The sequence below is a fragment of the Astyanax mexicanus genome, chromosome 20 (assembly GCF_023375975.1).
Source record: "Astyanax mexicanus isolate ESR-SI-001 chromosome 20, AstMex3_surface, whole genome shotgun sequence".
Taxonomy (NCBI): Eukaryota; Metazoa; Chordata; class Actinopteri; order Characiformes; family Acestrorhamphidae; genus Astyanax; species Astyanax mexicanus.
The window spans coordinates 31,950,061-31,968,282 of record NC_064427.1 but is presented as its reverse complement, the minus strand read 5'-3'; the positions used below and the strand labels follow the sequence as shown (position 1 = coordinate 31,968,282).

General features: G+C 37.2%; 1 protein-coding gene across 1 annotated transcript in view; it reads right to left on the bottom strand.

The window, feature by feature from the left end:
* ntm (neurotrimin) overlaps nt 1-17,801 on the bottom strand; it is a 715,007-nt gene extending 697,206 nt beyond the window's left edge. The window contains 3 exon segments of the mRNA XM_049468804.1: nt 17,525-17,595; nt 17,597-17,681; nt 17,684-17,801. Of these exon segments, the coding sequence (XP_049324761.1) occupies nt 17,525-17,595; nt 17,597-17,681; nt 17,684-17,801 (274 nt within the window).
* Between the last annotated feature and the right edge of the window lie 421 nt (nt 17,802-18,222).

Here is an 18,222-nt window from a genome sequence, read left to right as displayed (position 1 = left end):
CAAGCCAGGCATCAGAAATCCTACATAAACACATCAGACGGTCGCACATTTTCAGATATCAGGCTTGGAAGTCTAGAACTCCATTAAAGACCTATTCACACTAAGTCTGTTTTTTACCTGGCTGTACATTGCAGGACCAAAATTGGCTGTTTTCAGTCTACCAATTACTGAATTTGCCGTTTGCTGAATATTCAGTACATGCCTTGTAAAAATCAGATGTAGAAATCAAAAATAAGTGAAAAGGCAGAATAATTTATACCAAACAATAACATTTTGATGATGCAATTAAATCCCAACTATTTTGGAATAATAATGTTTCTTAGTGTAAAAAAATGTTGACTGTGCTTGAGTTACAGAGTGAGCCAAGAACAGCCATTTGCAGACACTGTTTTGCTAAACAGTTACAGAACTGTTACAAAACTCCAAATTTAATTTATTACTTGAAATTAAAACAACCTGAGCTCTATACCAAGTACAAAAAAGACATGGCAGCAACAGCGGTGCCCAGGAAAGGTCCTCTTCCAAGTCCCGGGACATCCGCTCCATTTGTGTGCAGTGTTAAAACCAATGAAATCAAAGTGGCAAAATCTGTGAAAACCTGCCAACAAATGTGTTCGGTATTCAGTATTTGTTTTCTTTTGTTTGGAATCACATTCAACAAAGAATTTTACTTCAGTGAATCCCTACTACTACTACTTTGTGGACACAACAAAATGCACATCAAGTTTTGAAAATAAACATTATCTATTAATATTAATAGTGTCAAAATACCAAAATAGTATCCATAGAGTAAAACTGTCAGAACTGACTGATAGTGATGCTGCAAACACTTTTAAGTTGTAACCTGCTCTATTTTCTGTGTTATACAGATGCATTAGAATAACTCTGACCTATCACAGCTCAGTTTTCATGGTTAAAAAACATGAAGTAAATAAGCATCAAGATGACGGCAGAACAGCTCAACTTGTTCAAAGTAGAATACAATAGCTTATGTAATAAACAACCACACACTGACTATAAAAATGCAGAGGTAAAAGAAACATAGTGCCACAGAGCTGAGAGGCTGGGCAATGTCAACGAGTATTGCAGACATAAAGCAGAGAAAAAGAAAGAGTGGAAAATTTGGAAAACTATGTTGAGGATCAACTTAATTTTTCATTATACTTGGTGTGAATAGGCCTTAACATTTAGGATAAGGATTTAAACAGCCATCAAGTGACCTTTATTTAAAGTATTACTGGTAATAAAGGTTTCCACTGTTTTTTTTACCTGAAAATTCCTTTAAATGTCACCCCAAATGCACACACCCACTGGTATTTGCCCTGTTTTTATATGTATGTGATGTTCTATGTATGCGGTCTGAATTGTAGATGGTCTGATTGGTCAGTTGTACTTTCATTTCATTGCCACATTGTGAACAGGCATTTACACTCTGTGCAGTTGACATCCCAATTCCACTAGAAGTGTCCTACCATCTAACCTACCTTCACAAAATGACACTTCCATTAACATTCAGTTGGCTCAATGAAATTACACTATCGTATGCTGACAGTCATTATTTTATCTTTCTATATCTTGCACTGCACTGATCTCTGTAGTTGCCGGTGATGACATATTAAAGCTGGAACCAAGGTGAACTCCTGATAAGAAAGATTATCATATTAGACCAGCAGCGGCTCAGGGAGCCTTTGGAGCAGCAGTAGCCTACTGCTTTTTAAAACCTCATATCAGACAGATCAGAATTACACAAGACACCTATATGAGTATTTTACTTCAGAAATAATTAGATTCCATTTTAATGTGAAATAGAAGTGTGATGAATGTCAGAAGCTACAGATAAGCCTAGTAAATGAACTATGTATCTGAATTTGGAATATATATATGTATATATATATATATATATATATATATATATATATATATATATATATATATATATATATATATATATATATATATGTATATACTACTATATATGTATGTAAATACTACAAGCTTGGCATATATTTAATATATACATTTTTACTTAATATTTTAGGAAAAAAAAAAAGTCATATTATAAAAATCAGCACTGTTACCTAGTGGTCGGTGTTAAATACAACACAGAATGAACCACTGTCTGCCATCAGTCTTCACATTTTACTGTTAATGAAAAGTCAATACTGTGATTTTGAGAACTGATACATGATGTCAAATAATACATAATATCTCGATACTTCAGAGTGCGATGAGCATTCAGAAGGCTAATTATAGTAAAAGGAAAGATGTGGGTAAAGGACATTTCCTAGTTTTGTTAGTTTTGCTTCTTAATATTTTTTTTTATTTAGATTTGGCCAATATTTTCAACCGATACTTGCTGACATTTTTATTGTGTGGCAGAAGGACCAAGGGATGCTAGCCACCCTAGTGGACGCTGCCCACGCTACTTTACAAATCACAGATTTAAGCAAATTTTTGTTAGTGTCTAGTCTCTCTGTAAGTTATAAACGTTTATACTGGCGTTTGTATCTGCAGATAAATAACTCCACAGTACAGAATGCAGAAAAACAGTTTTGTTACATTCTGAAAATGACCCTCACTGCTGTGGGCTGTAAAAAAATGTTTGATCATGGAGACCAGAATATGCCAGAGGGTGCTCAGCTAAACCAATTTTGGCCATACTACAAACAACAGACACAAAACGAGTAACTCAGCGATACCAACAAAGAGCCCTATGCTTCCGTTCCTTATCTAAATATAACTAATGATGAGAATAAATAATAAGCTTTAAGCCAACCGGCAGGAGGGAGAATCCGCTTCTGAGCTTTCAGCAGAAAACAACATTCACCATGAAATGGGAAAGTAGGGCTCTATATCTTATGTCCTGAAAACTCACCATCCTTATTAAGGCGTTCTAATAAATATGCAACAACTGCTACTTATTCTGCTGGGACATGCAAATGAGCTACGGCAAACATGGCTTGATTAAGTGTCAAAATTTTAATGAGATGAGCTATTATCAGCCCAAACTTAATCTGATGTGATTAAGGAGACAAAGAGTAAATTACGTATTTATATATTTACACATCCTGAGTCTGAAAGCTTCTGACATGGGATGACAGCGAGCTAGCGCACTGGATTTCACACAGCAGAAACGATTATAAACTCTGGCCAGTAGTCATCGCTTTAAGGTCTGATTTCACACACACAAAAATCCTTGGGGAAAATTTCACATTGATAACTTTGTGAAACAGTCTTGGCTAGTCTGAGATGACTGACAGTTGAGTTCACTCGCTCTCTTGGCCGATATTAAATCAAGACCGGTCTCAGGGGAACTGAGTGTTATAGAACCATCACACAAAAATACAGCGGAATGTTGAAAGTCCTTGTCGTTCTGTCGTATGCAAAATATGCCTGTACACAATGTCATAAGTTCGCTCAACTTTCACCTCGCTTATTCAAATGTGCATAAGATATTTCATCACAGTGTGTACTGCAGAGGAGTTCAAACGGATGGACACCATACAGTACTGTAAAAATCAGCGTTCAGAGGTCCTCCCACAGGGAATGAAGAGCATAGAAATATTTTATACACTGTAACCTCCATTCCACCACTAGTGCTGCTTAACTGACGAAAATACTGTAGAACAAAAAAAAAACAAAGGATAAACATGATGAGGCACTTGAGCTTTTGCACAACACAATGCTGAATACTGAATGCTTTGATTCATGCAGCTCTAAAGTAGAGAGGCTATTTAAACAAGTATCCAAACAGCACTTCTTCTTTAACTGGTTTTGGGGTCACTCTGATGAGAGAAACTTTGCTGAACTATGCCTTCACTTAAGAGAAGTCACTGTTAGAAAAGAAAACAGATAACAAAGAGCCAGTGATTAATGAGAAACATTCTTTTCTACACTGACCCAAAAAGGCCATTAAGACTGCCACCCAAGCGTTTAGCATTAATTATGAGAATCCCCCATAAGCTTCCGTGAAATTCAATGAACATTGCAGACTCTCAGCTGTAAAATGGAAGAGTGCAATTCAGCAGGATGCTGAGTCAACTGCCACATTTCATTCGCTCCCACTAATTTCCACTTTTCATTTCACTTCATACATAATCTGGGATGTAGTGGTTTCCATCTGCAGATGACTTTTAAAAGCTACACACATTTAACTCTGAGACAGTCTGCTGAGAGACCTTTTAAAGACCTTTTAATGTGAGTGAAAAAAAGGAGGTAGCAGGCTAAAACTCGGGGCTAAGCTTTTAGGTAAGCCTCAAAGGAAGATTCCATCTAATCATCACACACACTCACACACACACACACACACACTTAGCGGAACCTGGACCAATAAGAGCAACTCAATATCTAACATTTCTCCAAGTAGTAAGAAGTGAAGTAAAGAGTTTGATGCGGACGTGTGGCCTAATGTCCTTCATTCCTTAAAAGCAGAGGAGCAGCAGCACTCTGATAGATTAGCAGAGCTCTTTTAATCAGAGCTTTGTGCAGAGTAAGGGCGTGATTGGTGATAGCTCTAATTGAAATGTCTGGGCTTTGGTTTTTCACAGCTCCTCCCCATGTTCACAGGGAGGCCACACACACACATACACACTAATCACCACCGCGGATTAGTAGCTGACCATGTGCTGCTTAACCGCTCCCTGTGCCATCTGCTGTATGAAAAATAACCTAGGGCCAGGCTTCTGCACCGTACAAGCATCAGGATTAACTTACCCATCAAAGGACTGTGGTATGAGGGATGCTGAACAGCTTTGATTTTTTTTGGAGCAGAATGTTATAAACTAAGAAAATCTTTTAAAGTCATTTGTAATATTTGGGTTTTGGAAGGGATGAACCTTGTAGGCTGCCGGTCTGCTTTAATCAAATGTAAAAACATGGAAATCCCAGACAAAATAAACTCTGACTCAAGAATGGCATTTTTTTTACTTTTTTGCTTTTTCATTTGACTTGTATTACTGCTACACATTCCAAAAATGCAATTTAAAACTAATAATGAGGTAAAAAAAAATGTGAACAAATACATTGTAAAACAATGTTCCTCACAAATCTGCATCAATAACTGTCACTCAACAGTAACTAATGGAAAATGGATTTCTCTAGCAAACCTCAAAACAAAAAAATATATATTTCTAAATGACACTTAAATTTTTATTCTGCAAAACAGAAGCTTTATGTGTTCAACATAAACGTGTCTGGGCTTGAAAGGATCTGGGATGGACCATCACATAGTGGAAACGTGTATTGTGTTCAGACAATTATTATTTCAGATTATTAATAATAAAAATACTGTTTATATTAATAAAGTTTACTGTATTGCAGATTTTCCATTTTTGGAAAAAATAGATGCTGTGTTCTCTGGACCAAAGATGAAAAAACAACCCTTGGTTATCCAGCAACAAGTCCAAAAGATAAACTGAATGTGAATATGTGGAGAATCTGAAACATCTTTCCCGTCTATTTTCACGTCATTTAAAAAAGTGACAACATTTACGAATATAGCTAGACTGATGGGTGATCTGAAAGTGAGGTGTGTTCTAATACATTTCTGGCCTGATAACAGTCAGCCGTCAAACGTTCATTGCTATCTTGGCAATGCAGGTTGCTCTGCATGCTCAATGCACATACGTCCCCACTTGTTACACAAACGCACACACACAAGGACATGCAGCAGTGCACAAACCCAACTTTTCCATCAACAAGAAACAGAATACTTATTTATAATTCCATTGCTATTCTCATAAATGACTTGCTCGTGCACCTTTACAGCGTGAAGAGGAAGTGAAAAGAGCTGCACTGTTAAAATACTAATCCACTAAAGTCAGAGCACACTTGGCTATTTAATGGATTGGTAAGTGACACGCTAATTGGTTTATTTCATGTTACACCTAAAACATGACTATAATTAATCAAGCGACTTATGATATGCCTTTTTTGCATTTAGAGTCACGCAAGGCACACTTTTCCCGTCATTATGATAGCAAAGACACACTGACAGAACCTAAATCAAGCAGCACTGGGTGTAGTTGACAGTTCACCTAAAGATTGCTAAAATAGGGCCCAAAATGTGTTAACCCTGTTGAAACAAATGGGAAAAATCACACATTAAAAACTTCACCGCTTGGTAGCCTCAGTGATAAAATGTCTTTTAAGCTCTTGCAAGCAAGGAAGGCAAATAATCGAATAAAGTTGAGCAGAAAAAATATGGGCTATGGGTCTGCAAGGAAATAAATGTCAAAGTAAATAAGTAAATATAAAAAACACTGTTGTTTTTTTCTTTTGCATGATTTAAATAATGTACCAATTTGATTTTGAGATGGAATAAAAAAAAACAAAAATCATAATCAGGCTAATCCTTCTTACTTCATCTCGTAGCAGCTCTTGTAAAAAGAACAAAAATTGTGTGGATTCCAAATGTGAGTCCTGAAATACTACGCTTCAGGCAATGCATCTGCAGCTGAGAATAAATTATACAAAACAGTGTTAAAGCAATTAACCTGTAATCTGATCATACCCACAGAAAAATGACATTAAGTGATAGACAAATTCTCTCGTAGACAAGCATAACAATTAATTCCATGTGGACTCAACAACTCTCTCCCCAGTCTGCAGCCTGTTCACTTTCAGCAGTGCTTTTAGGTGCTTTAATCTGTAGCACACATTTTTCTCTCACATGTATTCTCATAAATGAACAGTTTGAGATATGATCTTGTTGGCACAGATAGACCTTTCCATTTCAGTCATTTTATCACCATAATTAATGACTCCCAAAATGAAAGGAAATCGCCCTCCGTGCCATGTTTTATTATGCTATCTATTCATTCTCGTTTTATCAGTCAACAAACGAATCAGTGAGAATTACTTGCATGTGTTTTTCCTTTCTTTAAAAAGCAAATGTGAGACAAAACCACAGAAAAAAAGTGCTAGAATCTTTCTCCTGACGTGTGAAGTGTGTAGACGCTACAGCTCTTAAACCGCACTTTATCAGCACTTAGCTGCTTAAGTAAATGCACGCAGAACGCCTGAAAAAGTGTGTGGTAGCGAAGTAGATGCTGATGATATCCCCATTCAGTGCACTTCATGAGCAGCGAAAATGAACTCCTACAGCACTCAGGTCGCGCATGCAGGTTACTTTCTATTTTAATATTTCAATCACACAGCAAGTCAGCAACACTCTGCATGCTGAAGGAAAAAAACTGCTCGTGATATTCTGTGTTTTTCCAAAATCGTATTTCTTTTCCTCTCTGAAATCCACTTATGATGATTGTGTGCTTTAATGTATTTAAAAAAACACAGTCGTAATGTTTACATGATCATAATTTATCCAACTTTTTGCTTTTTCTTTATCTTTAGCCTGTTATGCCAAAAGGGTATTAGTTTTATTACAGCTTCTTATGCTGCATTCCATTTACTTAGAAATCGGATGTGAGAGCTGGGTATGATGATGTCGCAACCAAGGTTATGGTCTTTGCCAGATACATCTTGATAATTGTACACTATTTTAAAACATTTAATAAATCTGTTAGAGTCATTTCTCAGTGTATTATTGCAATCAGCCAAAATATACTGTACTTTGTGTTTAAAGTTATCACTGTCGATTGATAGAAGTTGGACAAACAGAAGTTAGACAGTGATGTGTGTAACAACTGATTTATTACCACACAAATAGATAGATGTGCTAATAAGCAGTATAATTCTACTGCTTTTAATCTTGGATCCTGAACTCAAGTTAGAAACGATCTTCTGACTTTACAAGTAGATAAATCATTTCCGCTTGAAATTCCCAACTTGGTTCTCACAATTTTTGTACACCAGAGTTCAAATGGAATGCAACATCATTCTTCATGATTACAAATTAATTTTAAGTAGTTATTTGTGGAGTCTACAAAGCAAAAGCACTGCCTGTGAAATTCAGAACTACTGTAAGTTTTGAATTGGTAAGAATACTCCTAAATTTAAGTACTATGTTAGTTATTAAAGGCTTCCAGAAAAGCTTGTCACTTTTAGAATGTCTTAAGTAAGTTAAGGTTTTGAAGTACTCAGCATTAAAAGCGTTTGAGAAACCCCCCAAGGTCGATCAGTATATATTGATCACTAGTCTAGTGTTATGTAATTTTTTTTATATTGTTACTGATTTTATGATATGACTTTTAAAAAACAATGTTTTAAAATCATTTATGATTTATTCATTTATTAAAACGGTTTTGAAATTCCAGTTCCAATGTCTGAAAGAATTAAAGGTTAATTGCTCTTTAAAAGGCTACATTTGCATTATTATGCTATTATGTTAGCGCTGCATCAGTAGCATAAAATGGTCTTTTAATGACTTATAATGCTGTTTATCGCAGTACATCTAGACAAGTATTTTCTGCTAATATTGTATTTCATATCTGCTAGTATATGAAATTCTTTATTGTCAAAAATAAAGAATAAAACATGGTTTTCCATTATGTGTTCCCAATAATAAACTATTTTTTCTGCCCAACATTCCATGTTAAACTTGATGACTCAGACAGTAATTGGTTTGACACATAAAATGCAGTGTGCTTTGAGAGAAAAGGAAGGTAAGCATCATCAGCTTGGCCTTTTCAAAAGGTGTTTCCCTGAGTTTCTGCAGCACTGCTTTCAGCTGCTATAATTAGGCTGAATTTCAAAGAAGAGCTCTCAGAGAGGGTGTGCTTGGTGCTCGGTGATGGAAGGAACAGCTTTTTGTTGAGACTACCTAAAGCACACAAACATTCAAACGTCACTCAAACATCAGACTAGAGTTTACACAACCCTTTCATATTTTACACTATAAAGCAACACTGGACACAGAAAGACTCTGCATATGCCTTTAACAATTACTGATCACTGCTGAAAGGACGTTTGAAATGTCAGCTTTTCCACTGGGCTTTTGTTTGATGTCGACAATTACCCAGACACGATTGTACTACACTGCCGTACCTCATATGAGGGCTGCATTCCTTTGACGTGACAACTCAAAAACACCTCTGTGAATCCATTTGCTGCACTGCCTATTGGCCTAACCCTGTGTTATTAACCCACAGTCACCAACTGACCACAGCACTAAAGACTCTTCACAGGGGTTATAACAGGGGTCTGCCTAGGACTGAGAGACGATGATCAAAGTAAGCTACAGACTGAAATGAAAATTTCACCATTCGTACGGATACAGAGGAGTTAAACGTGTTAAAAACTACCAATTTCTTTGGTTTGGTTGACTGTTAGTAATGGACTGCTGTCAAAAATGACAGAAAGTCCTCAGATTAAGCTTTAGGAATGCTTACAATCTTAAATTAAACACTATAATCAGTCAATTTTCTGATGATTTCTGCGTATTAACTAGCACTTTTCAAATTCTCAATCTTTTTTTTTTTTTACTAAGCAGTCATTCTCATGCCCGAATTAGAGCATTCCTTATTTGAGTAATTCTTGATTTAGTTTGTAGCAAAAGGACAATTCACACTGTTCTCAGTTTGTACTAAATCATATCTACTAGAAACAGATTATATCTGTCCAGTATCATCTAGTATACTTCAGTTCTGGATATACAGTATGGAGTGTTTTATTAGAATCATGACATGCTGGATCATTAACTTACAATATTACAATCAGAAGAAAATCTCAATTAGGTGTGTGTCATATATATCATACTGTTTGCAATTAACTTTATTAAAATAAAGTTTAATTTTTTTTTTATTTGGGTGCAGTAGTGTAGGTCTGTAACAATAATTACATTATTATGGACATTTAGTCTATTGTGTTTAAATTTATGTTTGTTCACACATATACAAACATATAGTGACAGTCATGCTAAAATGACTTAATGCTTTAATAACTGTGACTGCATACCATACACACAGTGTGGACTGCAGTGGGTGGAAAAAAAAATACAAATAAAAAAATATTTTCCCAAACTATGATTAATTAAAATTGTGATGTATTTTTAAAAAGGTATAATTGCTTTGTTATGCTATTATATCATTACGTTAATATGTAATCAGTGGTATGTAATGGTCTTAAAATGACAATTGATTGTTCATTGCAAGTCAATTTTTTATCATATCGGCAAGAATATTAATATCGCAAAAAAAGCCTGAAATATCGGATATTATTTTAGGGCCAGCCTTTTCTTGATACAAAACATTTTTCAACAGAACAAGAAGGAAGGAGTGTCCAAACAAATCTATGGTATGTAAGTTAATTAATTAGGGCTGTATTAATGCAACAGAACACTATGAAGCATGCAAAAATGATGTGACTAGAACGTTATTATGACATAGAAAACTTGATGAAACAAGAAAGTATGTCATTAGGATATTTAGGATATTATAATCTTGTCAGTAAAAGATATCCTTTAGAAAAATAAACAAATGACTGTTGTTTATTAAATGTATTTTGAGAAACATAGAGAACTTCTGTATAAATAATAGCCTTAATTATATTATAGTCAGTATTACATGATTATAGTAAGTTTTTACGATATTATCTAATAAAGAGATACTTCTTTGTGATTACAGGCTGTTCTATGTCATTACATTACTTTATTATTATTTCATGATTATGACATAACATCTTGCAACAAAGATTCATGGTAGAAGCCATTTTCTTTTGTAACTGTAATAAATTAAGTTTTCCCTACAATACTAGGCACAAGGTTTTAGACATTTATTGACAGAAAGTTTTAAAGTGGTTAAATCCATAAATCTTAAGACTGTCGTTTTTTGGGGCAATTTATCTCAGTCTTCTACTACTTTCAAATCATTCATTTATTTATTTATCTATAATGATTGCAATTTTAATAGCCAGTGCGGATCAAAACAAGACACCTATCTCACAATAATACACAGCATATCTGTGAGGGGAAGCACTTCAAGGAATTCCAGGCTAAGACCAGGCAGAACTGAATGCAGCAGTAGCTGGAGACTGACACTTACAGTAGCTAATGGTCCAAATCCGTGGCTGAATATGGCACAACTTAACACATATCCTGCTGCACTGCTCTGCAGATGTAGAGAGCTGCGGGATAATATTCAATGAGGATGAGTGCTCCTTCCAACCCATGAGCAGTCATGCACCAAGTGAAAGGAAGGGATGCGCATACATCTATAAATTTGCTATGAAATTTAAAAAGAAGCCGTGTGATCACCTTGTGAACTAGACCACGCTCCTCCTACAAACGGATATCACCTGAGCCTGGTAAAGTGGGTCGATTCACAGTTAATCCTACAGTGAAATTCACACACCTGCACTCCAGGTAGAAATTGACATAACAAACCTTCATCATTTGATTCATAAAATTTGACAGATTGAGCACCCACAAGGTTGTCTATACAACTCTTTACAGAGTCAGAGCAGTAGAGCTAATCTTGGCTCAGGTTTGTGCCCTTCATATCCAATTAAAAACTATTAGCAAGTATATGGATACTGGCACGATAATAGCATTGAGTCTGTGCAAAAAGAAAACTACATATAAAAGAAAAAGAAAAAACAAATCTAGGTGTAGGACAATATTGATATATATTAAACTTCTGCAATATTTTGTTTTGCAATTCTGTACACATTTTTAATGCACAAATGCTTTTGTTAATAGTTAATGTAATAGTCATTGATGACAGCAGACAGTGGCAGACAGTGGTTTATTTTGTATATTTTGTTGTGTTTAATCGCTAACCAACAGATGGCAGAGTTGTACACTGTAAAAATGTGCTGTGAAATGTACAGTAAGTAACTGGCAGTAATTGACATGTAATTTGCTGTGAAATAATATCACAGTAACTAACTGGCAGTAGTTAAACGGTAATTTACTGTGAACCAAAAGCAAATCACAGTAACTAACTGGCATAAACTTAACAGTAAGTTACTGTAAAACAAAAATCACTGGCATCAAAAAATAAAAAAACTGGCAGCAGCTGAATGGTAAATCAGTCTGTAAAAATGTTTTATACATACTGTAATTTTGTTTATAGTTGTATTGACCAGACTTCACAAAAAATAATGTGTATTGTGTTTTTACTCCCAACAAAATGATACCTTACTGCTTTATTTTGCAGTCAGTATTAAATCACTGTTAAACATAACCATTTCTTTAATGCCATGTAATGCATGACATTTTTTATTGTGTTCATTATTGGATTATTACAGTGTATTATATGCTTTTCTACAGTAGTAGGATAATTACTGTGATTCTCTACAGTAGTAGGAGTATTACTGTGATTTTGACATTTTAAGTTAATTACTGTGGTTTTCCCCACATTGAGAATATAACACTTTAAAAGTATTTACAGTAGTTAATTGTGCAGGAACACAGTATATTACTGTGGATTTCACAGCATTTTTTTACAGTGTACTTATCGCTTGTGTTGTACTCAAAAAGTAAACATTTGTTATTATTTATGTTTACATTTATTATACTATGATAGTTTCCCTTGAATTTGATTTAAACAATCACAGTGTATTGCCTTGCTTAAAGTATCGCAATATACTGCGATATATGGTATCGTAAACCATACGTATCATAATACGTATCATATTACTAGTATCATAATTTCTTGCCAACACCTAGACCTAGTCTGGGTTTTTTTTTTGTGGATTGTGGCATTTTGTTATGTGATTAATCCAAATACATATCTGCATATCTCAGTTAAGCTTTAAAATTTACTATGGTGCACTGCGCAGCTTAAACAATTAATCGTGGGTGTGTTTTGGGTGTAACATGCAATAAACCAATCAGCATGTCACTTGCCATGCAAAAACTATACTCAGTAAACATGTTTAGGTATTGACACCATATAATTTAGATGGCCACATTGTTGCCACAACATTGAATTGCACAACACTGTATAATATTTGACGTCTTTTGTAGGATAATGAGTAATAAAATATGATTGGAATTTCGGGAAGGTAGTCAAAATGTAGTCTTATGATTTGAGGCAAGCTGAAATTCAATTTAACACTTTTTTGTAAGATTAATACGCGGGTGGATTTTAGGTACGGAGCAGAGCGCAGCAGAGATCCGCTCGGTAAGGGTGGATTTTAGGTACGGAGCGGAGCGCAGCCGAGATCCGCTCGGTAAGGGTAGATTTTAGGTACGGAGCGGAGCGCAGCCGAGATCCGCTCGGTAAGGGTAGATTTTAGGTACGGAGCGGAGCGCAGCCGAGATCCGCTCGGTAAGGGTAGATTTTAGGTACGGAGCGGAGCGCAGCCGAGATCCGCTCGGTAAGGGTGGATTTTAGGTACGGAGCGGAGCGCAGCCGAGATCCGCTCGGTAAGGGTGGGTTTTCGGTACGGAGTGGAGCGGAGCCGAGATCCGCTCGGTTAGGGTGGATTTTAGGTACGGAGCGGAGCGGAGCTGAGATCCGCTCGGTAAGGGTGGGTTTCGCTTCATCGCGGGTGGATTTTAGGTGCGGAGAGGAGCGGAGCGATATGTATTATTTACAGACAGGTAAGGGTGGGTTTCGCTTCATCGCTGGAGGGTTTTAGGTGCAGACCGGAGAGGAGCGGAGCGGAGCTGAGATTTGCTAGGTTAGGGTTGGTTTCGCTTTATCGCGGGAGATTTTAGGTGCGGACCGGAGCAGAGCCGACCCAGGTCTAGCCTAGCCTAGCCTAGCCTATCTGGCTACGTGCCTGTATGATTGCGTCATCACGCACTGACTTAGACCGGCTACGGAGGGCGATTGTGTTCAGCGCTGCAGTGAATTGACGCCGCTAAAAACGCCTGTCTGTAAATAATACATATCGATATGCCACAAAAATGATATAACCGTTATTGAAACATTTCTTATCGCGATAAATACCAATATCGAAATATTGCCCAGGCCTACTGCTGCTAAATAACATTTATATTGAATCTTTAATTTATGCTATGTTACTGGACATCCTCTTTTCCTGCAATTCATAAATATTTTATATATCCCTTGTTTTATACACTCTATTATTTTTTTTGTTTCTTACTTTGTGTTTTTTGATTCTTGCTCATTTTAGTATAATGAAATTTCATTTCCAGTTTCATGTACAAATGTTCATTTTGGTGTATTGTATTTTCTTCTGTATTTGTCTAATGTTTGTTAAGTGCTTCAAGCTCTTGTGATATAAACAAAATATTATTCTCTGGTGAAATTCTATCATTTTACAACAATTACATTTTAGCACCAAAAGTGTTCTATTGTTGCTACAAATAATTGTGTACATGTAATCCACCTTAGGTTTAACTGGTTAAACAGTACCTAAGGTTTCAGAAACACAAATACCACAAAAGAAATGATATTGTGCCATCTCTGGATGTTGCTCATACAATGAACTCGTTTTAACTATTTAACAACTTTATAAACAAATAATTTGTTTCTGATTTGAAAATCTAATTAGCCAATTCCCATTCATATGACTCCCCTATCACAACCAATGCCCCAAAACACTAAGCAGGTAAGACCAGCACAAGCCTGACATGTGAAGCCAGCTTCCACTTTTTTAAAACTACCACTAAGCTGGATAACCAGTGAATTAGGACGAAACCGAAGCACCTCAGATCTAACACAACACCTAATACTTGCCTGTGCTGACAAGCATCTCACTAAGAGTGATGAGGGAAGAGAGTGCTGTCTACCTGCTCTCTCTCTCTCTCCAACTGCTGAAAGATCACTACGAAACCACAATGAGTCCCCACTATTTGTAATGGAAATCTCCCAACTATATGTCGAACATCTTTCCTGTGGAAAACTTGAATATAGAAGAAGACCGTCAACTATCAGTGGAGGATCTTCCAGCAGGACTTTGTTTTGAAACCGTTTCTGGCTGGCGCGTTCATCATTAAGGTTGACAATCAGCCCGTGATCAGCTGGTGTTTTCAAATACAAAAAACAAAGTTGCGAGGTTTTGATTGCTCACTTACTGAAGATAAAATGGTTTGATAAATTTGAAAACACAAGAGTGACAATTGAGAGAGCATAAGTGGAAGATAATAACAATACGCTTCTTCTTTCTAAAGTGTCAGAGCGTTGAAGTTGTTGTTTTTCCACAAAATGTGCCACAACAAGCTCTAATGCACCATTTGAGCACTTGAGAAAATGAGCAAACTCTCTTGTCCTTTGGATGAAATGGGCAAAGTAGCAATTTCACATCTGGGCTGAAACTGATGTCAATTAGTCACAGTCATCCTCTGCTCCTAATGGGCCTAATTTCCGTAATAACACGCCACGCTGCGTCACACCAGGACGATTGCGCTCTCGAAAAAATGACTCTGTTTTCTACTTTTCTACTAAGACACCTTCAAGCTAAAGATTTCAATGATAAGATGAAGCATGTGGATAAGCATGTGAATGGATTCACACTCCTGGTTCTCATGAAATCTAAGCACTTTCATATCTGATTTAGGTCATTATCTTCTGGCATCGTTTCTTCAGAAAAGGGCGATCGCACAGCCTACATGAACGCTTGCATTTTAAAGATGGTTGTGAGGGTTTATCACTGGGAGTCTCCTCAATAGACTCTCTCTTTGTACTCTACTGACTTTATGAAGCCAAGTTCTCCTTGAATAATGATGCTGAAACTTTAACAAAGGAATTTCCCTAGTCTAAGTGTGCAGTCAAACCAAGGCTGTGGCTCCGGGTTTGAATTTAATCACATATAATTCTTTTCTCAGTTCAGGCAGAGTTGGAGGAGAGTCTAAAGGGTACAATAGACAGTCCTGGCTGGAGGGATGTTGGCCTGTGCTTTGCAGGAGTATGTGCTGCAGCCTGGCAACGCAAACGCTCTCAGTCAGTGTCTCTCGGTCTCTCCCTCTCTCCCTCTGTTTGTCTCTCTCCATCCATCCCTCTCTCTCACTCTCATTCAAAGTCTAGAGCAAAACACTCTTAACCCCCTGACAACCAGCCTCCACTACACACACACACTGACACAAACACACACACACATAAACAATATGTTTCATTCCAATTTTAGACCAAAAACCGTGGCTGATATAGTCACAGCTGGTGACATGGCACTGGGTGGGATGTGATTTGTCGTACTGTGCAACTGATGAACAGACAGCTGAGTGCCTGTAAGCACATGTTTCAGTCATTGCAAAAGAACGAACAAAAAAAAACAAAGGCCACCAAAGTTCCAGTGAACCATCTGCATTTATTCAATGAATACTTAATTGAAATTAGTAAATTAGAACACTATCAACAGTTTCAAACTCGTTTTATTGTAAATTACGTCCTAATTGAAAAGAGCTGCAAATATGAATGTGCCAAGCAGCTAGAGGCTTCTGTGGCGCAGACAAGCCTACACACTTCTCAACAAAGGTGCCAAGAAAAGTTCTTGGGAACGAGGCCACCGAAGAACAGCTTTGGTGTCCTTAAAGCACCTTTCAATGGATAGTCTTTTAAACAACCTTTTTTGGCCAATGAGAAATACGAGTGAAAACGAGTATCATTTAAAGGACCTCAACATAAATTCTACAGCCGTAAATGTGTTGTAATAGATGCAATAAAGGTTCTCAACAGAAATGCGTAGTTCTTTGACTCTACACTCAAAGAAAAAAGGGTTATACAGTTGAATACAGGGTTGAATAAAGATTTGATGCTAAGAAACCACTTATAAAAAGGTTCTTTAAAGAAACTGATACAAGATATTTTAACACTGTTCAAAGTATAATGTGGATCTCTATGTTTGCCGCACATAAATGCTCCAAAGTAAAAAGAACTACTAATCTAGGGATATTGTACATGTTTTCTTTGGACAAAGACAATTGTCTTTGTATATTAAAATTCACTGCATGCTTAAATGAAGTTTAAAGCTCCAAGTTAGACACATTTGAATGTACTAGTAATAGCCTTTTTTTCCAGAATCACAGTCCCAAGTCAGACAATATTGTCAGGATTTTTTTCTCAGAAGGCTTCCAGAGAAAGCCTTCTCCGCTTAAAAGTCTGAATCTGTGGGGTTAATCAAGGCATTTTCCAGAGAAAATAACCAGCTAAGTTATATGTTCAACAGCTTTCCACAACTTCCATAGGGATTCAACATTATCTGGACATCTTAATTAGGATTAATAAGCCTGAATCAGCCTTTCTGTTCAATAATGTCCCACAGATAACAGGAAAACACAACAGCAACACCACTAGGTTGGCTAGTTAAATAGTTAGTAAACAGCTATAGCTAACTGCACTTACTTTAGCTCCTATAGATAAATATATATATTTATCAATACAACTTTTCAGTTAGTAAACAGTAAACCACACATTATCCTCCTACAGCACTACAACCAACTGAAGTCACACAGTCAACTCAGAGAGACCTGGGCTCCACTAATCTCCTCTCTGGGCTGTCTGTTAGTTGGCAGGCACGTCCAACTCGAGGAGAGACCCCCAGCCTGCAGATTTTTCTCTCTCTTTCTCCAAGAAAAACAGTAAAACAGCCAGCTCCATCACTACTACCACACAGCTACAGCTGTAAACAGCAGGTTCCTCAGGACCCAGTCCTGACCACCAGCTCCATAGTTAACGGTCGTATAAAAAGCTGAAGCTCTTTCCAAACGTTCTCCTACCTTGTTGGATCAAAGCGACGGCTATTCCGCCCAGGACCACCCAGTACACCGGGTTCTGCATGTCGGCTCTCCGCGGTCCCTCGGTTCTGGAGGAAACGGTCGGTGTGTGTTGCGGCTGTTCTTGCTGTTGCGGTTCTCGGTAAACACGAGCGAAATCCCGCTGAGGTAAAAAGTGAAGCAGAGCGCTGCGCTGTTCCCGCTCAATCCCAGCCTCGCGCTCAACTGCCAAGCGGACTCGGAGGCGCGCGCCGACAGGTCCCTCCTCCCGCGCGTTCATTGGCTGGGTCCGGCGCGAGCGCGCTCCGGATTGGACCGCTCAGCGCTCGGAGCACGAGGCACGCTTCGTTTGCAAATAGACCTGCAGGTTACCAAGAGTTAAATTCACCACAGGCGATCTAATTAACTCTTTAATCCCAAATATACTGATATTCTAACTTTTTTTTTAATGTCAAGCATGCTGAAATAAAGATAAAGGTGAAGGTAAGGCTAAAGTGGGGCACTTTACAGCAAATAAAACAATATTTACAGAAACATTTCACACCATAAATAAAAATATTCCTGTAACGGATGTCAGTTAGAGAGAGTTGATCAATACTGCGTTTCTATAATATCAGTCATTGACAGGTGACAAAAAACGGCAAAGTTCTATTTGCAGGGGTCCTACCAATATCAGATGTGCAGTGAGACACTCGCATTTT